The sequence below is a fragment of the Bombina bombina genome, chromosome 1 (genome assembly GCF_027579735.1).
Source record: "Bombina bombina isolate aBomBom1 chromosome 1, aBomBom1.pri, whole genome shotgun sequence".
NCBI lineage: Eukaryota > Metazoa > Chordata > Amphibia > Anura > Bombinatoridae > Bombina > Bombina bombina.
This window is the reverse complement of record NC_069499.1, coordinates 1,332,069,980-1,332,096,959: the sequence shown is the minus strand read 5'-3', so window position 1 is coordinate 1,332,096,959 and position 26,980 is coordinate 1,332,069,980. Positions and strand designations below refer to the sequence as shown.

Below are 26,980 nucleotides of genomic sequence, written 5' to 3'. Positions count from 1 at the left end.
GGAACACTCTGAGTATTAGATGTTGACGGAACAGCAACAGGTAATGTAAAGTACTAAAGGAAATATTATCTGCATTAGCAAGTTTGTCATGACAAACAGTACAAACAACAGCTGGAGGAACAGATACCAAAAGTTTACAGCAGATACACTTAGCTTTGGTAGCTCCAGCACCAGGCAGCGATTTTCCAGAAGTATCTTCTGACTCAGTTTCAACGTGGGACATCTTGCAATATGTAATAGAAAAAACAACATACAGGTATACCCCACTGATACAGCGGGTTAGGGACCGGAGCCCCGCTGTAAAGTGAAAACCGCCTTAAAGTGAAACAAGGCAGTTTTAGCTTTCTTTTCACTTGCCAGTGTGTTTAAAAACTTAAAAACATGTTTTAATTAACTTATATTAGGTTTGCAATAGCGCTAAGTTTAGTTTAACACTATTCAATAAATACTGTACCTGTAAAATAGTGACAATCACTGTAGTACAATTTGCCAGAGTATAGCACTGAGACACAGATTGCACTGAAATGCTGTAAACAGAGTGAACTAAGCATAATAAAATGGTGCCAGTCACTTTTCTTGCAATCTCACGAAGATTACAGCACTGTTTTAAAATCCTTGGAGGTTGAACTTCAGCTCCACAAAGCGCTGTATTAGCGAAGCGCTGTAAAGTGAAGCGCTGTAAAGTGAGGTATACCTGTATAAAGCAAAATTGATCAAATTCCTTAAATGACAGTTTCAGGAATGGGAAAAAATGCCAGTGAACAAGCTTCTAGCAACCAGAAGCAATAAATAATGAGACTTAAATAATGTGGAGACAATAGTGACGCCCATATTTTTTTAGCGCCAAAAAAGACGCCCACATTATTTGGCGCCTAAATGCTTTTGGTGCCAAAAATGACGCCACATCCGGAACGCCGACACTTTTGGCGCAAAAAAACGTCAAAAATGACGCAACTTCCGGCGACACGTATGATGCCGGAAACAGAAAAAAAAATTTGCGCCAAAAAAGTCAGCGCCAAGAATGACGCAATAAAATGAAGCATTTTCAGCCCCCGCGAGCCTAACAGCCCACAGGGAAAAGTCAAATTTTAAGGTAAGAAAAAATTGATTTATTCATATGCATTATCCCAAATATGAAACTGACTGTCTGAAATAAGGAACGTTGAACATCCTGAGTCAAGGCAAATAAATGTTTGAATACATATATTTAGAACTTTATAAAAAAGTGCCCAACCATAGCTTAGAGTGTCACAGAAAATAAGACTTACTTACCCCAGGACACTCATCTACATGTAGTAGAAAGCCAAACCAGTACTGAAACGAGAATCAGTAGAGGTAATGGTATATATAAGAGTATATCGTCGATCTGAAAAGGGAGGTAAGAGATGAATCTCTACGACCGATAACAGAGAACCTATGAAATAGACCCCGTAGAAGGAGATCATTGAATTCAAATAGGCAATACTCTCCTCACATCCCTCTGACATTCACTGCACTCTGAGAGGAAAACCGGGCTCCAACCTGCTGCGGAGCGCATATCAACGTAGAATCTAGCACAAACTTACTTCACCACCTCCATAGGAGGCAAAGTTTGTAAAACTGATTTGTGGGTGTGGTGAGGGGTGTATTTATAGGCATTTTGAGGTTTGGGAAACTTTGCCCCTCCTGGTAGGAATGTATATCCCATACGTCACTAGCTCATGGACTCTTGCTAATTACATGAAAGAAAATTGATAACAGGAGTAAATTAGAAAGTTGCTTAAAATTGCATGCTTTATCTGAATAATGAAAGAAAACATTTGGGTTTACCATCCCTTTAAAAAGACATGCCAGTAAAGCAAGGTTGCAAAACAAAGAGCAGCACATAAATATATATATATATATATATATATATATATATATATATATATATATATATATATATATATATATATATACACACACACACACACACACACACTGTATATCAGTGTTTTCCCTGGGACCTCTTTAATGGGTGCACCACCCGGCTGATTTTACCGACTACTCAGCTAAAATTGTAGGCAGAAATAAGCTAAAATAAACTAATATTAACATGTTTCAAATTATCATTAAATACATTTATTTAAAATTATGCATTTAATGTGTGCTTTGAATAGCAGAAAATGCTATCTTTTTAGAAAGTATTACACTGCCCCCACCTGACTACTTTATAATGCCACCCCCCTGGCAAAATTGTCTATGGAGAACACTGTACTTATCTATCTCCTACTGATGAGTTCCAAAAAGAACGAAACAGGCTTGTCTAGCGAGTGATTTCTGGTTTGCTGTCATAATCCTGTTTAAGGATCGCTGTGTCAAAACAGTATTTTTGAAGCAAAAAAACTGAGAATTTGCATATCTAATTTGCATATCTTACCCACAATTCTCTTGTGCATTGGAAACATTGTATATTAAGAATTTCTGGGGGAAAGCAAGCAGGGATACTTGCCTAGATGTACTAATTTCCTATGCAAATATTTACATTGAGATATATATATAGATATATATATATATATATATATATATATATATATATATATATATATATATATATATATATATATATATAATATTGCAATTAAATTAACAGAAGATTGTGAGCCTGAATCTCACAAGGGAAGCGCATATAAGAAAGTGTAGAAGCTTTATTTTTAGGCATAAAATAAAATAAGAAAACAGGATCATCCCATTAACAACAAAAGTTATGAGACTCGTTCTTACTTGTTTTGGCTAATAGAGTTGCCTTAATCATAGACCTGAGTCTCCCTATACCTGCCCTTCAATTTAAAGGTTAATGTACAAAGCTAATAGGTAGAACATTAATGGTAGTGGAAACACCCCATTAACCATCCTCCGAACACTCCAACAATAAAAAGGAGGGACAGCGTGTACGTAATAAAAGTGTAGCCTGTGAGTAAGATATGCAGATACATAAGAAAGTATATGTGACATGGGGAAACACAGAGGGATACACCGAGTAATGGACAAATTACATACTCTAATGAAACAGAGCATTTCATTGGCTCCACTGCAATGTCCCTTTAATATAAAAAAGAGCAGGCACCAACAGGTCATACGCATTTTGTGCTTCCACATTGATCTTAGGAAGTGTCAAAACACCACTCTTTTAATACCATCCAATCAAATCTCATTCCTATATTTACAGAGATACTGAACCCAAAATTGTTGCTGTAATCATTATTGTACAACCCCTGGTTCTTAAAGGTGCCAATATCACCTGTTGTAATCATTATTGTACCACCCCTGGTACTTCAAGGTGCCAATATCACCTGCTGTAATCATTATTGTACCACCCTTGGTTCTTAAAGGTGCCAATATAGGCAGGACTTGCCGAAGGTGTCCAGTAGTCATCCGATAGTTAAGTATTTTAGCAGGATAAACAGAAATAAAAAGTTACAGGGGGAAAAAGGTCACAGAAAAAGGTAATATGTTATTCAAACAAATTAAACAAACAATTAAGCATTTTTGAAACGTATTAACTGACAATACATGACTTTTTACATGCTAACAATATAATTTACAGATGAGGGCATTACACAAGTATCAAAAAAGTGAATATTTACTCCGTTTCTTAAAAGGGATAGTATAGTCAAAATTAAACTTTCATGATTCAGATAGAGCATGCAATTCTAAGAAACTTTCTAATTCACTTCTATTATCATTTTTTTTTTTCTGTTCTCTTGGTATCTTCATTTTAAAAAGCAAGAATGTAAGCTTAGAAGCCAGCCCATTTTTGGTTCAGCAACTGGGTAGTGCTTGCTGATTGGTGTCTAAGGGGCCCATTTATCAAAGGGCTTGCGGACCTGATCCGACACTGCGGATCAGGTCCGCAAGACCTCGCTAAATGCGGAGAGCAATACGCTCTCCACATTTAACATTGCACCAGCAGCTCACAAGAGCTGCTGGTGCAACGCCGCCCCCTGCTGACTCGCAGGGAGCTGTCAATCAACCCGATCGTATTCGATCGGGTTGATTTCCGGCGGTTCCTGTCCGCCTGCTCAGAGCAGGCGGACAGGGTTATGAAGCAGCGGTCTTTAGACCGCTGCTTCATAACTTGTGTTTCTGGCGAGTCTGAAGACTCGCCAGAAACACGGCCCTTCAAGCTCCATACGGAGCTTGATAAATGGGCCTGTAAATGTAGCCAGCTAATCAGCAAGCACTACCCAGGTGCTGAACAAAAAATGGGCTGGGTCCTAAGCTTACTTTCCAGCTTTTTAAAAAAAGATACCAAGAGAACGAAGAAAAATTGATAATGGGAGTAAATTAGAAAGTTACTTTAAATTGCATGCTCTATCTGAATCATGAAACTTTTTTTTTTACTAGACTATCCCTTTAAGCAAAGTTAAGTAATAAAACAAAATAACATTAAAAATACTGTTCATAATATTGCGCCATTTAATGTATATTCATTCACCTAGATTACAAGTTTTGCGCTAAACCGGGTGCGTAAATAATGAGTGTTATCGCACTTGTCATAGTGCTGCCATTACAAGTTACACAAAAACCTCCTTCTGCTGTACGGTATGGTGCGATAAGCTCCATAATGCATAAAAGCCAAGGGCTCAGTTTACGTGCTCGTGCACGCTTTCCCCCATAGAAATCAATACAGAGAAGTGTTATAAAAAAAATATAAAACCTGTGATCGCTGAATGGAAATCGCCGTAACGCAACCCCAAAGATGTCTATGGGGAAAATAAGAATAATGTTAAAACCTTTTTAAAAACACCCCTAATCCGCAGCCCCTGACATCGATGACAGTAATTAAAGCTATTAAATCCTAAACCACCGCCCACAACATTGCCGGCACTAAATAAAATGATTAACCTCTAAATCGCCGCCCCCCCCCGAATTGGTACCAATAAACTAAATCTATTAACCCCTAAACCGCCAGCCCCCCACATCGGTACTTATAAATTAAATCTATTAACCCCTAAACTGACGTCCCCCCACATTGCAAAGACTAAACTAAACTAAACATATTAACCCCTAAACCGCTGGCCACCCACATCGCAACACACTAAAATATTAACCCCTAAACCTAACACCCCCTTACTTTAACTTACAATATAACTATCTTTAAATAAATAAAAACTTACCTGTGAATTAAAAAAAAAGTTTAAACTATAAATTAAACTAACATTACTATTTTAAATAAATAAATAAAATAAATGAAAAATAAAGAAACCTATCATTACAATACTCCTAACACTACAAATAAAATAAAAAACCTAACATTACAATGTTAAATAATCCTAACAATACGAATAAAAAATAAAAACATTACAAAAAATAATAAAACACTAAAATTACAAAAAAATAAAAAAACTCTAAGGTTGCAAAAAATAATAAACAAAATTATCACAAATAATAAATTTACACCTAATCTAATAGCCCCATAAAAATACCCCCTAACCTAACAATAAACTACCAATAGCCCTTTAAAGTGCCTTTTGTAGGGCATTGCCCTAAGTTAAACAACTCTTTTACCTCCAATAAATTACAAAGTCCCCCAGCAGTAAAACCCCCACCGAACCAACCCCCAAAATAAAAAACTTAAGTCTAAATAAAACCTAAGCTACACATTTGTATGGGCATTCAGCTCTTTTACTGCCCATCACTAATCTAAAAAAAACACCCCAAAAAAAACTAACACTGACCCCAGAAAATCTACTCACAGTTCCTGAAGTCAGGACATCCATCTTCATCCAGGCGGCGAGAAGTCTATAAAGCAAAACTTGTAATCTAGGTGATTGTTTTCAGTGTGGATGATTAAGACGAATATTCCAATCTACACAACGAAGAAACTCTTCTACAGTTTTGTGGCCTTGCCATCGAGCAACACATACGTTATGCGTTCTTGTAGCTGCACAAATCGTAGATTAACTCTCCTTTGAAGCTGGTTGCCAACAGCATCTTGTTGGACAGTGTTGCTCACTGTCACTTCTTCATGCTGAAATAATTGAATTACACGCCAAATTGAGGGGTGATAGTGACCAACAAAGTTAAAAAATGTATTATTCCACCCTTTACAGATGTTCTTGAACAAGTGCTGTTCATGGTGACATCATGTACATTCCATAGGTGAGTGGCGAACATAGGTGGTACATGACGCACTCTCATCCGCGCAAAATTAAATACGACAAATCGATGCTGAAATAGTCAAAATGTGCCACTAACACAGTATGATAAAAATACATGAGCAAATCCTCTGATTCAGGTGGGTCTGGTGGAATGACAGTTTTGATATATCTTATACCTTTATCAAGGTCTTCAAGGGGGGGGGGAGCTAAAGCATCAATCATGGCACAAAACAATTGAAACTCAGCATTAATATTACACTGTATGTCAGTTAATACATGTTTCAAAATTGCAACTTTTTTTCCCCTGTCCAGTAAAATCTTCACAAAAGTACTGCACACTTAAATGTCCATTTTTTTAAAAAAAAATCATGGGTTTAGTTAAATATAAAATGCCCCCTTTGCCTCAATGATTTACAAATATTGAGCAGAAAGAAATAAGACAGTTGAGGTGGTCAAATCACTAATGTTAATGTGTGGTGAAGCAGCTGATGAGGTAAATGGTTGATCTGTATGTTACTGGCAGCTATGGGGTAAAATGACTGCTCAATTGTGAAAAACATACATGACTGAAAATAGATCAAGAAGGGGGGAGCATTGTGTGGCCCCAGCTACTATTAAGAATTCTTATGGTGTACAACTGACAACCCTCGATGGGAGAAAGACGGAAACTGCATCTTAAAGGCACAGTTTACCATAAATGTTTTTCTTCTTTAATTTGTTTCATCATGATCCATTTTTACCTGGTGGAGTTTATGAAATAGTTTACAAATAGCTACTTTTACTTTATTTCGGCGTTTGAAATAGCTGATTTTTCTTGAGGTATTCCAGCCTATTCTGAAAGATTCTATAGGTTACAGAAAGTATAGGCTAAAGAAAACCTGTGTAAACATAGCCAGCAGAAGAAATTACACTCACAGTAAGAGGTAGAAGAGATAAGCAATGAAATTTTTATTTTCAATTGTTCTAAGTATTGGGCTTTGGTTTATATCAATAATATAAAGACTCATGGGGGGTGTACAGAAAGTGATAAACTAAGGATATCTGATTTACCTGCAAGTTCAACCCATTTTGATGGGTTGTGGTTTTAAAGAACAAATCTGTTATTTCAAATACAAAAAGAAACCTAAAGGAACAATTTATCAGACATTGTATACTCTGCAGCTGGTATAAAAAGTAATTGGAAACACATTAAGGTAAAAACATTTTTTACAGCACACTGTCCCTTTATAGAGACATGATAGTACTTGTACTGTTACACAATTTCTTTCCTCTATGGGTTGGTTAAACACATAAAGTCCATTCAGAAGACACAATATACTGATAATAAAATGGGATATCACATGATCACATTTTATTATTGAACTATTATGCCTTTTTTAATTGCATAAACATTTTTTATTGGTGCTAACATGGTGTGCAGTAAATACAGGTACATTCTTACGTATTTCCTGTGGCCAAATGCCACCTTCTATCAGGCAGTGTCAACAACTATAAATGTATCACTTTTTTCATGTTGTTATCCGGGACAGGAAATGTAAGTGAAAGAAATAAGAAAATCATAAAAGAAAACCTATAAAAAATAATGACACCACCCCACACCAGTACCATCCTGCATTCTTAATATCTATCTATATTACACCCTCGTTAGAGTGTCTACAATTTAAACACCTAGAAGCAATCTGTAATCATCTGTATATAGTAAAATGAGTTCCTTATTTCTAATGAGTACACTCCCCACATTACAAGCTTAGAAGCTTCTATAGATATGCAGGTAGTTCTCTTGTGGGTCTATGGTCTTATGACAGCTGCAAGTGATCTGGGTGTCTGTGTGAATGACCGTGTGAGCACAGTAAACCTGACAATGGGTCATATGCTTGACCGGGCGGTTAAAGACAGACTTTACAAAATGAAAGCAGAAGAAAATCATATGCATCTGAGCAACACGATAGATAGATAGATAGATAGATAGATAGATAGATAGATAGATAGATAGATAGATATGACAGACAGACAGACAAATAGAAGTCAAGGGTTTTTAAACCTATCCTCAAGCCTCTCTAACAAGCCAGATTTTCATGATATCTAAACTGGAGCATAGGTGAAATAATCAGTTGAATAGTAAACATGGTTATTAACTTGTTCTCACCCAAGGTAATCCTGAAAAATCTGTCCTGAGGACTAGGGTTGCCACCTCGCCCATGTTTTGCTGTATACTTATGAGTTACACATGATGTAAGGTGTGCAGGGAGGAACATGTATTGTGCTGTTCATCAGCACTTTTCATGTGATGCTCAAAAGCTCAATACATGTTCCCCCCTGTTTACCCTCCAGCATGCATAACTCATAAGTATCCAGGAAAATATAGCAGAGGTGGCAACCCTGCTGAGGGCAGGTTTGAAAACCCCTGCTAGAGATAGATTAATTAAGTGACGTTTTGGGGACTTAATCCCCTTCCTCAGACCTGAGTAACGTCACTTAATGAAATGGATATTTATGTTTGAAATCCAGTGACTGCGGTCCTCTCTATATGAGTTATGTAACCCTGTACTGGCACCCTGGTAGATGCTATATCAGTAAGTGAGAGTGCAGTCCCTTTTGGATTTTATATATATATATATATATATATATATATATATATATATATATATATATATATATATATATATATATATATATATATATATATATATATATATATATATATATATATATATATAAAATGGTATTTTGGATATGGATTTTTTTTCCCTTTTTCTGAATAACCCCTAATTATTTATGGGTCTAATCCATCAAAAAAACTAAAAGAAACAAATGATTTTGTCATCCGTTAAAGGGAAACTGAACCCAAATGATTCAGATAGAGCATGCAATTATAAGCAACTTTCTAATTTACTTCTATTATCAATTTTTCTTCATTCTCTTGCTATCTTTATTTGAAATGCAAGAATGTAAGTTTAGAAGCTGGCCCATTTTTGGTTCACAACCTGGGTTGTCCTTGCTGATTGGACAGCACCAATAAACAAGTGCTGTCCAGGGTCTGAATAAAAAATTGTCTGGCTCCTTAGCTTAGATGCCTTCTTTTTCAAATAAAGAAAGCAAGAGAACGAAGAAAATTTGATAATAGGAGTAAATTAGAAAGTTGCTTAAAATTGCATGCTCTATCTGAATCATGAAAGAAAAAAAATGGTTTTAGTGTACCTTTTAGCGTCAATTTCTCAAATTAATTTCTCAGGGAAACCCGACAAGCCAGGAAATTAAAATATTTAAAACTACATGCAGATTACTCAGAATAAAGTAATGAGACACTGATTCACCACCACCTGTGCACAAAAAGATACAGACTAAGGCCTAGTTTCCATTGAGGTGGTAAAATTTGGAAACTGGTGGTTACATTAAAATGCTCCATAGACTTTAATTGAAATAAATGATTTTACCACCAGTTTCCATACCTTACCACCTCAATGGAAACTAGTTTTTTTTAATGGTTTATTGCTGGCAGTCACTGTGTTATCACAATGTTTTGACAGTTTTAAAGTTTTAATATACCTTTCAATCCTAGTGTTGAGGGGGTCTTTAAAATGTGTTTGTAAGCCAACCATTTTTAGGGCTTTTCTTGGGTGGGTAAGAGGTAATTGCATTATAATTAAAAAATGTATGGACCCCTTGTTTTCAGTGAACATTATAATATTATACCTCATTTCCTGGGAGAGGGTGTTGTTAGAAGTAGCCCATCTGGGGATTTTGTGGGCAGAGCTATGACCGGAGAAGCAGACCACAGGTGTGACATGGGCAGGGTAGGGAGCATCAGGTTGTGGGTGGTGCCAGGTCAAAAAGGACATTAGCCCTGACCAGGAAAGCTAAGGGGAGAGAGTTCCACAAGATCCGGAACAGTTGTGAGATATGTAATATGCACACATTGTGCCTCTAGAGCAGACAAAAGAATAATCTTGAAACAAATGTTTAACTATATTTAAATATTAGAGGGGAGGGGCTTTTATGAAAAGCAAAACACAATATCTGTATTGTGTTTAATGTCCCCTTTAATATTTATTTCAAAATGAATTGCAGGTTTATTGCGGATATTCTTGTGCTGAATAAACTAACTTCTGTCCTTGTAATTTCTTGTTCGTTTCACTGTAAAGCTATGATATAAATGTTTTCATGCAAAAAAAGTTAAAAAAAAAGTCTGTATATATATATATATATATATACATATATATATATATATATATATATATATATATATATATATATATATATATATATATATATATACACATACACATACACATATACACACACACACACATTCACCTCTCTTCAATATACATGATAGAACATTTTGAGTACAATGTCCTTTTAAAAAAGCTGTGGGGTATTGTGGTATGTCTTGATATAAAAAAAAAGCCCAGGCAGGGCACTTCGTAAAATTTGACATACTGAAAAAACTAAGAACAGAGAGTAAAACAAAAATTTATTTGGAAAATAAGAAAAATCAATAGCTAACAACTTTACCATCTCTTAATGTAACAAACAGTGGCTACAGAATGGTTTTCATATACTTTTATATATATCAGCATTTTCCCCAGGACCTTTTCAGCGGGTTAATCACTGGCTGATTTTACTGATCACCCGGCTAAAATTTTAGCCGATATTAAGCTAAAATTAGCTAATATTTGAAAAGTTGAACTTTTATTGCACAAATTACCATTAAATACATTTACGTTAAATTATGCAATTAATGTGTGCTTTGGATAGCAGTAAATGATATAATCTTAGAAAATATTACATTGCCCCCACCTGGCTACTTCATAATGCCACCCGGCTACTTCATATCGCCACCCGGCTGGCAAAATATTCTGTGGAGAATACTATATTATATACATGTGATCAGACAAAACTTCCTACTTATATGTTAGTGAGTTCAGCTTTTATCTTTGCGGCCTATAATTAAATAAATGCCAGATGTACTCTGTGTGTTATATTAGGGTGTCAGCCTTCCTATTTCAGTAAACAATTTTGTTAATAAGTGACACATTCACAGATACATTGACAGTACATTGATCTGTAACAAACTGGTGATTTGACTACTCCTCACCTAGAGCCTAAGGGGTAGATTTATCATGGTGTGAGCGGACATGATACGATGTAGCATATCATGTCCGTTGCACATCGATAAATGCTGACAGCATACACTGTCGACATTTATCATTGCACCAGCAGTTCTAGCAGGGGGTTTCAATCAACCCGAAGATTCTGCTTGCGCATCAAAAACCCACCGGCATCATATTTTGATGTAGGTTTCTCTTCTTCATACCTCGGACTCTGCATAGCCAGATAAACAGTGCTAACATGTGCCTTTTAAAATTCTTTGAAGGACCTCACAATGCTCACGAGACCTCTTAGATAATCCTCCCAGAACAGAGAGTTTGGCAAGTAACGGGTGCTAGGTGTTTGTGTGTACTTAGAGTGTGGCACTAAGAGGCAGAGGGATGTGGTATAATGTAAGTTGCAACCGATATTAGTAAACAATGAGTTTGACAGAGCTGACAACTGTTATAGGTGAAAAATGAGTAAAAAGTATAAGGGGTTATGATAAATTGATTAATAGTCAGTGGGTCTGGTAGGGTAGATAAAATACACTTACTTTATTAATTCTAAAAGGCACATAAAAACAGCTTTATGATTTAATAAAGTAAGTTTTATAAGGTGCTGTGTACATATTGTACAGATAGAAAACCCTTTTTCCAAACTGTTTGGAACAGGAAAACGTTTGGATTTAAGAATAGTCTAGATTTTGAAATATTTACATCTGTATAATGGGACAGCTTGGAGAGAGGGGTGGGACAAAGTGTAACGATATCTTATGTCATTTAGGCGATATCTACATGTCATAATACAACTTATTCATGCAACCTAATGGTAATTTAACCCCTTAGTGTCCGGAGCACTTTTCCATTTTCTGACCGGCTATTTTTACATTTCTGTGGTGTTTGTGTTTAGCTGTAATTTTCCTCTTACTCATTTACTGTACCTACACATATTATATACCGTTTTTCTCGCCATTAAATGGACTTTCTAAAGATACCCTTATTTTCATCATATCTTATAATTTACTATAAAAAAATATAAAATATGAGGGGAAAAAACTTTTTCTAACTTTGACCCCCAAAATCTGTTACACATCTACAACCACCAAAAAACACCCATGCTAAATAGTTTAAATAGTTTTTAAATTTTGTCCTGAGTTTAGAAATACCCAATGTTTATATTTTTTTGCAAGTTATAGGGCAATAAATACAAGTAGCACTTTGCCATTTCCAAACCGCTTTTTTTCCAAATTAGCGCTAGTTACATTGGAACACTGATATCTTTCAGTAATCCCTGAATATCCCTTGACATGTATATATATATTTTTTTAGAAGACATCCCAAAGTATTGATCTAGGCCCATTTTGGTATATTTCATGCCACCATTTCACCGCCAAATGCGATCAAGTAAAACAAATTATTCACTTTTTCACAATTTATTTTTACAAACTTTAGGTTTCTCACTAAAACTATTTACAAACAACTTGTGCAATTATGGCTAAATGGATGTAAATGCTTCTCTGGGATACCTTTTGTTCAGAAATAGCAGACATATATGGCTTTGGCGTTGCTTTTTGGTAGAAGGCCGCTAAATGCCGCTGCGCAATGGAAAAGTCATGAATGTCTGCTATTTCTGAACAAAGGGGACCCTAGAGAAACTTTTACAAGCATTTATTTTATAACTGCACAAGCTGTATGTAAATAATTTCAGTGAGAAACACAAAGTTTATGAAAAAGTTAACTTTTTTATATGATCGCATTTGGCGGCGAAACAGTGGCAGGAAATATACGAGGCCTACCTCAGTACCTTGAGTTGTCTACTAAAACAAAAAATGTATAGTTTTGATAGGTACATTAAAAAAAAACATAAAAAAGCACACCTTTATCTACCCCACCCCTAACCTAGCACACTTGTATGTACCCCAACCCTAACATAGCACATCTGTATCTAACCCACCCCTAACATAACCCACCTATATCTATCCCACCTCTAACATAGCACACCTGTATCTACCCCACCGCTAACATAGCACACCTGTATCTAACCCACCCCTAACATAGCCCACCTATATCTACCCCACCCTACCAGCCCACAAACAACCAATATATACAGCAACATGTGAGCTGATGCAAGGTGCTAATGAAGAACGGATTCTCTGCTCACTCCAAACAAATGGGTATAATACTGGTACAAATTCCCAAATCCAAACTTATTCTGAAATCCAAACTTTTTAAATAATATTTAAAAAAAAAAAAAAGCAAAAAATTACTTTTTTTTTTCTTCCGCCTGTAAGTCACAACCTTCTCTGTCTGCAGGGGCAGAACTACAGGGGGTGCATAGTGCACAACTGCAACTGGGCCCCTGAGGGTGGGGGACCAGCTTTAAAAAAAATATAAACAAATTTCAATAAAAAATGTTGACCTGCCACTGCCTGCACTGATATCATGCAAATGTGACATGATGCTTCCCTAGTGTCTCTGACTACAGGTTAGTGTTTCTGTTTTACTCATTGGTGTTTAGGTGTGTGTATGTATGTATGTGAATGTGTGTGTATTTATGCATGTATGTGTGTGTGTATGTATATGTTTGTGGAGCCAGCAAATTACAGCATGGGGGGTAAACAATGTCCATATACAGTGCCACTATATACAGTACGGGGGGCTGGACCATGTCACAGACTTCTGTGGTCACTCTATAAAGTACTGGGGCGGGAAGGGTCAGGCCAGCTAACTCACATTTTTTTTCTGTGATAAATGTAAAAAAAAAAAAAAAAAAGGATATGTATCAAATTCACCTTTTTTTTTTGGGGGGGGGGGGGGGCCTTCTTAGATTCTTGCACCTGAGCCCTGTGGTTTCTAGTTATGCCTCTGTCTGTCTGCATCTTTGGTTTGATTTTTGTCTATTAAAATTCAAGTAATAATCTATGTGCCTTTTATGTGTCTTTAGGATTTAATAAAGTAAGTATATATTATCTACCCTACCAGTCCCATTGACTATTAATCAATTTCTTATAACCCCTTCTACTTGTTACTAATTTTTCACCTATAACAGTCATCAGCTCTGTCAAACTCATTGCTCACTAATATTGTTTGCAGCTTCCATTATACTACATCCCTCTGCCCCTTAGTGTCACACACTAAGTAAGCACACACATACAATGACTATTTCAGCTACACTGATCACCTCCAGTCACTAAGCTAGAGCTCCCCTCTGTCTGACCCTCCCTCTTCCTGTTTACACATAGCTGTAACTATCCCTCTCTCCTGTATTAGTTTGGAGCTGTCACTCAAATACTAATAAGTATCAGGTTATTTCTTACAATCCAACTCCCACTTATACTCACATACTGCTCATATTTAATACAACACCTCTTCTTTGATTCTTATTGTGTACTTATAACTGTCACCACATATTAATAGATTAATCATTTCTAATTACATCATACATACATCAAACCTATTCGTCACCGTCAGTACCAGTTACCTCTCTCATACACAAAGACCATGTAAAGTAATAACCTGCATTTATCTCTCATTTCCCCATTTTCATCTGTATGTGTCACAACATCAGAGTAAATGAGTGTCAGTATACATTACTTTCTCATATCTAGCGTGCACCTACACAACCACCTCTTCTGTTATACCTAGTAGTCAGAAAAGGAGGCAGGGGCGGAAATAACATTGGTGCAGCAAGTGCAGTGGCACCAGGGCTCAATTGCTGGGGCCGGGGGGCCCATAGCAGCCAGTTTATACATAGGTGTGTGCAGAATGTGTACAATCCTAATGCAGGGGAGCCTTTTATTAGTGCAGGTTGCCTATCTATCCTCAAAATCATTATATACAGCAGCATGTATATTATTACTATTGCTTACTACGGAGTTATCTTTGGGAGTAGGTCGTCTACAGATAGAAGGGGCAGAAAATGTTTTATTTATTTTTATTTGCAATGTGCAACGTATCGTTACCATTTTACAATGGATGTCCAGAGACCTGAACACATAGGCCCCTACTCCACTTGAGAGTTATCCAAAGCCTAGGGGTTCAAATACAGTAAGGTGATTAGGAAAAAAAAAGTGTATTTCCCTTTAATTGTTACACAGCACCTCTCTTTATAGGCATTTATCTTCTGCAGGAATCACTTCCTAGACCCAGGGGCGGTTCTAGATCATAATATTTGATTATGCAGGTAAATTGACCACCATGTTAAATACCAAGGGTGCATGGGCATAGCCATACATAGAATTTTTTTTGGGGGGACAAAATACTTAGGGCTAGACTGAGAGGCATGGTAACTGTTTGCGTGAAAAGGGGTTTATTGCGGCTCTTTGTGCATGTTGGATGCAGCATGCGTATTAAAGGTTGAAAATAAACGTGTTTGCTTGAGCTTAAATTAAATTTGAATGCTCGTCAGTATTGAATAACTTAAAACCCCTATATATTCATTAAGCTTGACTAAAAAGTTGAACAAAACACATCAAAATAATATTTAAACATACACTCACACTCATAATAACACTATCTAATAAAAATTATTTAAAAAAAAACATATTACATAAAAAAGTTATAAGAGACCAAAAATATGAAATCTCAAGCGTTTGAAAAAATGTTACTGGCCACTTCTAATTCCACCCATATCACACCCAAACCGCACCCACTACTTAACTTCCTCTTTGCATATGTTATGCCATTGTGAAACATTTTGTAATATTGTTTTTATATTACACCATAGCAAATTAACATAAACTAGAGGTTCTGGGAAAAACAACAGCTGAATAGAAAAAGGAAGTTGATGAACATAGAGGGTGCTGACACTCATGGAAGGTCATAGCAGACCTGGTGATTTTTTTTTAGTAATTATCATCTCTCCCTTCTCGCTCTTAACTATCTTTCTCGACTCCCTCCTTCTCTTCAATCTCTCTTTTTACCCTCTCCCTCAACATATCTTCTCTTTACACTCTCTTTCCCCTTCCTCATAATTCTTCACTCTCTTTTTTTCTCCATTCTCTCTTAACTCCACCTTCTCCACTTTCACTTTTCCTCTGCAATCTCTCTTTCTCTGCCGGTTTTCTGTCTCAGAAGTTTAACAGTCTAAGCACTAATGGGGCCCCTCAAGCCCTAGAGGGATAACATATTCTTGCTCTTTCATGAGTAAATAATATCCCTTTAGGTAATAGTTTTAGCACATAGCCCAAAATGTGTGTTTGTCAGTGATGCAATAGGAATGTACATTCTGAAGAAAAAAAACAGAATAGCAGCAGCACCAATTCCTGAGAGCATCACTGTCTGGCTGAATAAATACTCATTGATGCTATCATGGATTGGTGGTGCTGCTATTCTCTTTACTTTGCTGGTTTGTTTGGGGTAAGGATCATATCCCCTATAGAGTACACACCTGCTGTAATCTTTCCAAGGTACTGATACATTGGATTTTAATGTACATTCTGCAAATACAATGTGCAAACTTTGCTACTTCCAACATGCCACCATACTTCAGTCTCAACATTCACTAACTAACTTTTACTTGCCACTGTTAAATTTTCACTCGCCAATGGCTAGTGGAAATTTTGAGCCTTGGTATATACGGTATATATATATATATATGTGTGTGTGTTTATATGTATTTACAGACATATATATATATATATATATATATATATATATATATATATATAAGACAAATACATATATACATGTGTGTGGGTGTGCATTGGAGCAAAGTGATATAAACAAGTATAGAGTGAGTGCACCAAGAAAAAAAGGATAATAATTGAATATACTCTAACCCTAAAAACGACAAATGTTCCTCCAAACAATTGTCAATTACAACAAAGAATGAACAAGTAAGGAGAGCTTTTTGGTATATAAGAATGGGTGATGTGAAAAATGTGTATATATTTATAAAACGATTGCTTGATTTAAGGGGCAACGCATGAAAGTGCAAATATATGTGGACGTGGAATAGAAACTATTTTATATACGTGAATAAAAATTAAAAATAAAAATGCAAAAATGTATGTTGTTGGAATTGTTATCTACGGTTATATAACATATTAGTGTGGGAATAAATCATCTAAACAGTGTTTCGTTTGAAATAGGAAGTGTACCTTGGAGAATGTAACAGTTGTTGGTGTGAAATATACGATGGAAACAATATAGTACAAATTACATAACTTTATTATATACAATAATAGATAAATGAGCTCAAGAAAAATAAAATAAAAATATATTTCGAATTCATAAACTCTAATAGAGTGAATCACACTGCAGTGGATAAAAATGAACATAAAATAAATCATTTAAAATGTGTATATTAAAAAGTTGGTACACAGCAAATTGTATAAGCTGTTCTCCTGATAAAAATACATAAGTTGATATAGTGCTGGCAAAAAACTTGTATGTAGGCTTTTTGTAATCAGTCATTAAAGAGTCTTTGATGCAATCGGTAATTTCAATGCTGTACATTAAATAATAATAGCGGTGCTTGACTGAGGTATCAGCTGTATTGGAATTCAAATCAGTTTACTCACGCTTTAGGTCAGAAGAAAAACTTGTGTTTCCGGGTTACAGGTGTTGTTACCAAACAGTAGTTATGATGTTCTGTTACCTGATTGGTTGTATACATTCAGCCTTTATATTAAAAGGTGAAAGTTGCAGTATGTAGCAAAAAAGAGTTATTAACAATAGCTATTGTCTTCTTCTAGTTACGATCCAAGCGCTAATAGTATTAGCTGGCGTGTCTTGAGAGGGGGCAATGGTTTTCAAAGCTTGTTAATTTTCAAAGTCTTATTAGTTTTCCAAAGATCGGAATCTGCTATAGAGACAAGGTTACACCTTCGTAAGGTTTGTGAGCGTGCCGGTTTGTTAGAAACTTTGGTTGTAGAAACTTTTGTTTGCAACAGTCCAGACGATCTGGATAAATTGGAGTCTGCAAGCGAGATAGAGTTCCACCTTCATAAGGTTTGCAGAGGTACTGGCTCTTTAAGGACTTCTGTTTTGTAAAGTCCAAACGATTTGGGTAAAAACGGAATCCTCCCACACTGCAAGAGTTCCACCTTCGTAAGGTTTGCAGGGGTGCCGGTTTCTATAAAGAGTTGCTGTGCATAAAAGAAAGCTACGATAGCTTAAATGCAGAGTACCTTAAAAGTAGGTATTTGAGGTGGCTTGGTTGTAGAATCAGGCAAATCTACGCGTTTTGGCCGTGGCCTTTATCAAGATCCGAAACGCGTAGATTTGCCCGATTCTACCCCCAAGCCACCTCAAATACCTACTTTTAAGGTACTCTGCATTTAAGCTATCATAGCTTTCTTTTATGCACAGCAACTCTTTATAGAAACCGGGACCCCTGCAAACCTTACAAAGGTGGAACTCTTGCAGTGTGGGAGGATTCCGTTTTTACCCAAATCGTTTGGACTTTACAAAACAGAAGTCCTTAAATAGCCGGTACCTCTGCAAACCTTATGAAGGTGGAACTCTATCTCGCTTGCAGACTCCAATTTATCCAGATCGTCTGGACTGTTGCAAACAAAAGTTTCTACAACCAAAGTTTCTAACCAACCAGCACGCTCACAAACCTTATGAAGGTGTAACCTTGTCTCTATAGCAGACTCCGATCTTTGGAAAACTAATAAGACTTTGAAAATTAACAAGCTTTGAAAACCATTGCCCCCTCTCAAGACACGCCAGCTAATACTATTAGCGCTTGGATCGTAACTAGAAGAAGGCAATAGCTATTAATAACTTTTTTTTGCTACATACTACAACTTTCACCTTTTAATATAAAAGCTGAACGTATACAACCAATCAGGTAACAGAACATCATAACTACTGTTTGGTAACAACACCTGTAACCCAGAAACACAAGTTTTTCTTCTGACCTAAAGCGTGAGTAAACTGATTTGAATTCCAATACAGCTGATACCTCAGTCAAGCACCGCTATATTATTATTTAATGTACAGCATTGAAATTACCGATTGCATCAAAGACTCTATAATGACTGATTACAAAAAGCCTACATAAGCCATATTTGATACTTTTGATACTGTTCACAAGTTTTTTGCCAGCACTATATCAACTTATATATTTTTATCAGGAGAACAGCTTATACAATTCACTGTGTACCAACTTTTTAATATACACATTTTTAAATACATTTTATGTCCATTTTATCCACTGCAGTGTGATTCACTCTATTAGAGTTTATTAATTCGAAATATATTTTTATTTTATTTTTCTTGATTTATCTATTATTGTATATAATAAAGTTATGTAATTTCTACTATATTGTTTCCATCGTATATTTCACACCAACAACTGTTACATTCTCCAAGGTACACTTCTTATTTCAAACGAAACACTGTTTAGATGATTTATTCCCACACTAATATGTTATATAACCGTAGATAACAATTAATTCCAACCAGTGTTAATTTTGACGGCAAATTTCGATTTAGTCTTAGTTTTAGTCTTTTGACTAAAATGCCATTTTAGTTTTAGTCGAATTTTAGTCATCTGAATTGTTTTAGTTTTAGTCTAGTTTTAGTCGACTGAATCTGTGTTCGATTTTAGTCGAATAAATCTCCAGTAGATTTTAGTCTACTAAAATCTAAGGGGTTTTAGTTCAAGTGTAATGCATTATTTAGGCATTTCTCTATAATTTGCAAACTGATTATATACTCCAGGAGTAAACATAACACCTGTTATTATTTATGGTATTAAGGTTTAAACATGCAATACAGACACCGATTTAGCCGTTGTTTATTAAACTTAAAATTAAATAAAACCAAGTTTCATAAACAAACGGAAGTGCAACTTTAAAATATAAAAAAAACCAAAAAAACTGTAAACTGTATTGGCTGTTACGCCATTGCACATATTACCCAATACAAAAACTGTTCTCTGTTAATAATTAAAACAAGTATCAAGTGATTCAACACAACAAAAGTTTGTGCAGCTAGCACAGGCACACCATAACTTAAACCTATACTGGTGGGTTATGCTTATTTCTATAGGAAGAATCAAATAATTGTTCACAGATTCGAAAAATTTTCAGCAACGATATTAGCACTGCTCTAGAACTTCCAAACTCATTATATACTCCTGGAGTAAAGGTTTATTAACCTGTTTTTATTTATGGTATTATGGTTTGAACATGCAATACAGATTTAACTGTTGTGGTATATAACATGTCTTTATCTTAAAATTTCATAAAATGAAGTTTCGTAAATTTGACAAAAGAGCAGTAATTGGATATGGATTGATTATAACGCCTTGATTGAAATGTTTTTGTCAGCAAATTTTGATTTAGTTTTAGTCATAGTCTTTTGACTAAAATGTAATTTTGATTTAGTTTTAGTCATAGTCTTTTGACTAAAATGTAATTTTGATTTAGTTTTAGTCATAGTCTTTTTACTAAAATGTCATTTTACTTTTAGTCGTATTTTAGTCATCAGAATTTCTTTCGTTTTATACTCATTTTAGTCTAGTTTTAGTCGACGAAATTAACACTGAGTTTCCAACAACATACATTTTTGCATTTTTATTTACGTATATAAAATAATTTCTATTCCACATATATACATATGTATACATATATATATTTGCACTTTCATGCGTTGCCCCTTAAATCAAACAATCGTTTTATAAATATATACACATATTTTTCTCATCACCCATTCTTATATACCAAAAAGCTCCCCTTACTTGTTCATTCTTTGGTGTGCATTGGAGCCCATTGCAGTTTAGTAGCTGAAAACATGTAAAAGCATATTTATGAAATATTCATATTACATAAAGTGTTTTACATACTGTAAATATTTTATATTAGAACATACTATGTTCTAAGTATTTTTAAATAGATATTTCTGGAGAGAGAGAAAGAGAGAGAGAGAAAGAGAGAGAGAGAGAAAGAGAGAAAGAGAGAGAGAAAGAGAGAGAGAGAAAGAGAGAGAGAGAAAGAGAGAGAGAAAGAGAGAGAGAAAGAGAGAGAGAAAGAGAGAGAGAAAGAGAGAGAGAAAGAGAGAGAGAAAAAGAGAGAGAAAAAGAGAGAAAGAGAGAAAGAGAGAAAGAGAGAAAGAGAGAAAAAGAGAGAAAGAGAGAAAGAGAGAAAAAGAGAGAAAGAGAGAAAGAGAGAGAGAGAGAGAGAGAGAGAGAGAGAGAGAGAGAGAGAGATTGATTCATATTTCCATGTCAGGTTAGTGCACTTGAAAAAACATGAGTAAGGTTGGGGGGTTTTCACACTTTTTGCACTTGGTTGAAGTCTTTGGTGGTATCAAAGTTCAGCTTTTTACGAAAAAACGTTTTACTTTAAAACTTGTAATACACACGCTACCCGATGTGCGCAAAAAAACTATGCCTAGCGGAGTTAGCGCTCCACTTGTAATCTAGCTCTTAACTGGATAAAGAGCAACATTCTTGGGAGAGGCATTTGCCCCCCCCCATGCAGCCCACTGTAATTGAAATTTAAGTTCTGCTGCATATAATAATAATAATAATAATAAATATTATTATTTGTTCATTCATTTCTAGCCGGCAGTGCTGAGTACATGATCACATGGGTATACAATACATTTGGGTTATGTATAAACAATTAAGAAATAAGCTATAGTTTAGAAACGTAATGTCTACTGTTTTTTAGTGAACACAAGTGCCAATATCTGCTAACATGTTCAGTACACATCCAGAATGATGGATCTTTCTAAAGCTCTATTAGTATACACTTCCTGAATGAATATACAAATTGCTAAAATAAGGCCCAAACTATACAAGAACATCAAATATTTAGAATTAGAATAGAGAACTGGAGGCTGATAAAATACACTGACAAATGTATTATCTTATGGCCCTGGAGCCTTAGGCTGGACAAGCATGATTTATATTGTCTATTACTTATCTGTACCTATTCTTGTCTTGTACTTGTCACAATCGCCCTCCTATTTAGTGCTAACATGTACCAGTCACCCACTCCCTCATATCTAGAAATCACTAATCCTTGACACTCCCTCTCTCATCTAGTGATAATCTGAACCTGTCAACTCCTCCCTCCTGACGCTAATGATCACTAATTCTAACTTGTCACTCTGTCCTTGTGTTTAATGCTCTCCGCTATGGATGTCCCTCTGTCATTTATATCCTCCGCCCACCTTTGACGCTCCCTCTAAGTGCTAACTTGGATCTATCAATATGTAATTACATATCGTGTGCCCATGTGTCCATCACCCTTCCCTATAACTAGTGTCCATATACTTTATACCATTCACTTCCAACTCCACTATCTGTTATCACCATCCCCCACATCTGCAGCTGTCACCCCCCCCCCATGTGTATGTTGTCACCTCAGCCTGAACATATCTACCTGACACTAAACACTCACAATAATGTACCTTGTACTCAGCAATCACTTGCTTCCCTGCCCTCCAGGTTACTACCTCCTACCGGTTTCTATACTTAAAGGGACTGTCTACTCCAGAATTGTAATTGTTTAGATAGATAATCCCTTTATTACCCATTTCCCAGTTTTGCATAACCAACACAGTTATATTAATACACTTTTTACCTCTGTGATTACCTTGTATCTAAGCCCCTGCAGACTGCCCCCTTATTTCAGTTCTTTTGACAGACTTGCATTTTAGCCAATCAGTGCCCTATCATAAGTAACTCCACAGGCATGAGCATGATGTTATCTATATGGCACACATGAACTAACACCATATAGCTGTGGAAAAACTGTCAAATGTATTCAGATAAGAGGCGACTTTTAAGGGCTTAGAAATCAGCATATGAGCCTACCTAGGTTTAGCTTTCAGTTAAGAATACAAAGAGAAAAAAAAAATGATGATGAAACTAAATTGGAAAGTTGTTTAAAATGACTCCCTATCTGACTTATGAAAGTTTAATTTTGACTAGACTGTCCCTTTAATCCTGCAGGGCCCTTATGGTTACCTTACATGAATCTGCAGGTCCTTTATTCCCATTCAACAGGTAAACTATCATTTAGCCCACAGACTCTCATATATGTCCTGTACATCCTCATCAGTCCCCCTCCCAAGTTATTTATAACCCACTGCTGTAACTTTTGTCTGGCCCTTAGTTACTGTCTCAGCACCGGTACAGCCAGCTGTGTCTGCACTGAACAGAACATCCCTAGTCTTTACAACACGATCAGTGCCATAAGTATTAACTTGTTCCTCTAGTTACTCTGCCCATACTGACAGCTGTCTGCACATGTTTATACTCTCTCTGTGGTTACACCTGCAGTATCCCAACACGTGAACCTACCTGCCTACCTACTCTCCATATTATCACCAGATTCTCACATGCACCTGACTGTACTTTAGCGCACTGTTATTAGACAAACAACTGAAGCTGCCTGTACTCTCCTTTCATTCAGCAACTGAACACCTGTACCTGGCTGTACATTAGCACATTGTCATTAGCTATACTGAACCTAGCTGTACTATACATATAATCAGCAACTAAACACCTGTACATTAGCACATTGCCATTAGCTATACTGAACCTAGCTGTACTATACATATAATCAGCAACTAAACACCTGTACCTGGCTGTACATTAGCACATTGCCATTAGCTATACTGAAGCTACCTGTACTATACATATAATCAGAAACTAAACACCTGTACCTGGCTGTACATTAGCACATTGCCATTAGCTATACCGAAGTTACCTGTACTATACATATAATCAGCAACACCTGTACATTAGCACAGTTATTAGCTATACTGAAGCTTACTGAACTATCAATATAATCAGTAATTGAACACCTGTACATTAGCACATTGTCATTAGCTATACTGAAGCTACCTGTACTATACATATAATCAGCAACTGAATACCTGTACATGACTGTAGCCACTGTCATTAGCTAAACAACTGAAGCTACCAGTGCTCTCCGGTCAGCAGCCACACAGCTATACCTTACTGCACTTTGGCACATAGTGATTAGCTAAAAAAATTGGACCTACCTGTGCTCTCCATAAACACATACACCTGTAACTGACTTACTTTTGTACAATAAAATCAAGTGTAATTCCAGCCTTTCTTGTTAAAAATGTTCTGTATTTCCTTACATCAGGGGCCAAGGGAATACAGACTGTTGCAGACCTGCTATAGGCCCTTAATCATGTTAATATGGAAATATATTTTGTGGCATTCTGGATGTGGCAGATCCCTTTTTTTGCCTTTAAAGATAAAGTGTGTGCTGTTTTACAGATTTTGATTTTTGTTTTTTACTTTTCTACACTGTCAGTAGCTAAACAATAAAAGTGAACTGTACTATCCATAATTTCAGCCCCTTACTTACTTTAGTAAACTGACAGTAGCCAAGAAGCTGGTGCTACCTGCACCCTGTATAATATGGGTAGCAACTTATATGCAGCTGGTCATCTGTACTATACTGTATATAAGCACACTATCAGCAGCCGGTAAATTTTTACTGTATATCAGCACACTATAAATAACTGATCACCTGTACCTCACTGCAAATAAGCACACTATCAGCACCCGGTCACCTGTAATTAACTGTACATATAAGCACACTATCAGCAGCTTGCCATCTGTACATTATTGTACATAAGCACACACTATCAGCACCAGGTCACCTGTACTTGTATTTACATATGCATTGCACACAGCTGCATGTACCTTACTAAACATGAGTACACTATCAGCACCCGGTCACCTGTACTTGTATTTACATACGCATTGCACACAGCTGCATGTACCTTACTATACACGAGTACACTATCAGCACCCGGTCACCTGTACTTGTATTTACATATGCATTGCACACAGCTGCATGTACCTTACTATACATGAGTACACTATCAGCAGCCAGTCACCTGTACTTATATTTACATATGCATTGCACACAGCTGCATGTACCTTACTAAACATGAGTGCATTATCAGCACCCAGTCACCTGTACTTGTATTTACATATGCATTGCACACAGCTGCATGTACCTTACTATGCATGAGTACACTATCAGCAGCCGGTCACCTGTACCTTACTAAACATGAGTACACTATCAGCAGCCGGTCAGCTGTACCTTACTAAACATGAGTACACTATTAGCAGCCGGTCACCTGTACTTGTATTTACATATGCATTGCACACAGCTGCATGTACCTTACTAAACATGAGTACACTGTCAGCACCCGGTCACCTGTACCTTACTAAACATGAGTACACTATTAGCAGCCGGTCACCTGTACTTGTATTTACATATGCATTGCACACAGCTGCATGTACCTTACTAAACATGAGTACACTATCAGCAGCCGGTCAGCTGTACCTTACTAAACATGAGTACACTATTAGCAGCCGGTCACCTGTACTTGTATTTACATATGCATTGCACACAGCTGCATGTACCTTACTAAACATGAGTACACTGTCAGCACCAGGTCACCTGTACCTTACTATACATGAGTACACTATTAGCAGCCGGTCACCTGTACTTGTATTTACATATGCATTGCACACAGCTGCATGTACCTTACTAAACATGAGTACACTATCAGCACCAGGTCACCCGCACTTGTATTTACATATGCATTGCACATAGCTGCATGTACCTTACTATACATGAGTACACTATCAGCAGCCAGTCACCTGTACTTATATTTACATATGCATTGCACACAGCTGCATGTACCTTACTAAACATGAGTACACTATCAGCACCCGGTCACCTGTACTTGTATTTACATATGCATTGCACACAGCTGCATGTACCTTACTATACATGAGTACACTATCAGCAGCCGGTCAGCTGTACCTTACTAAACATGAGTACACTATTAGCAGCCGGTCACCTGTACTTGTATTTACATATGCATTGCACACAGCTGCATGTACCTTACTATACATGAGTACACTATCAGCAGCCAGTCACCTGTACTTATATTTACATATGCATTGCACACAGCTGCATGTACCTTACTAAACATGAGTACACTATCAGCACCCGGTCACCTGTACCTTACTAAACATGAGTACACTGTCAGCACCCGGTCACCTGTACCTTACTAAACATGAGTACACTGTCAGCACCCGGTCACCTGTACCTTACTAAATATGAGTACGCTATCAGCACCCGGTCACCTGTACCTTACTGTACATGAGTACACCACCCACAGGTAAACCCTTTGAACCTCTAAGTGATGCCCATTTCCACAGCTGCTCACCTGCTCGTCACGTTGCTCGTGTACCTGGGCACCTGGCTCCAGCTCCCCTACAAAATACTGTTCCAGCCAGCGCAGGGCATTGTCCGAGTGCCGGTGCGGAGGTCCGTCTAAATCCGCCTGGATATCCTTCCCTGCCTTGTCCTGGAGCAGGCGCTCCCCGCCAGGATGGAGTTTCACGAAGCCGGATACATCGTATACTTTGTCTCCCCTTAGGACCCAGCAGGCTCCATTGGAGCAGCTGTCCCGCAGTTCTGCGGCTGTGACCCGACGAACGGACATCGCGTTATGTGATTGTGCCCGGACTGGCAACTTCAAAGTGATTAGGGTGTGTGACCAAGTGAGCCCAGTGTGACAGCGGCCCCGCCCCCTCAGCTACATACTGGGGAATACTCAGCGGGCGGCAGCCAATCAGCACAAGCCCGCAGCTTCTGGTCCGCACACGGGGGGAGGGTCTCCTGGTAATTAATTACTCACAAGTAGTCACCTGTGGCCGCAGGTACACTTAGTTACTGCTGCACTGTGCCCCTAATACCTCCAGGCTTTATGGGAAATAATCAGGGT

The 26,980-nt window shown here is 36.9% G+C and overlaps 1 protein-coding gene across 1 annotated transcript in view; it reads right to left on the bottom strand.

The window, feature by feature from the left end:
* FA2H (fatty acid 2-hydroxylase) overlaps positions 1-26,729 on the bottom strand; it is a 123,354-nt gene extending 96,625 nt beyond the window's left edge. Inside the window, exon 1 of the mRNA XM_053695246.1 lies at positions 26,420-26,729. Within this exon, the coding sequence (XP_053551221.1) occupies positions 26,420-26,698 (279 nt within the window). The 5' untranslated portion in view covers positions 26,699-26,729. The remainder of the gene's footprint in view (positions 1-26,419) is intronic.
* Positions 26,730-26,980: the final 251 nt, after the last annotated feature.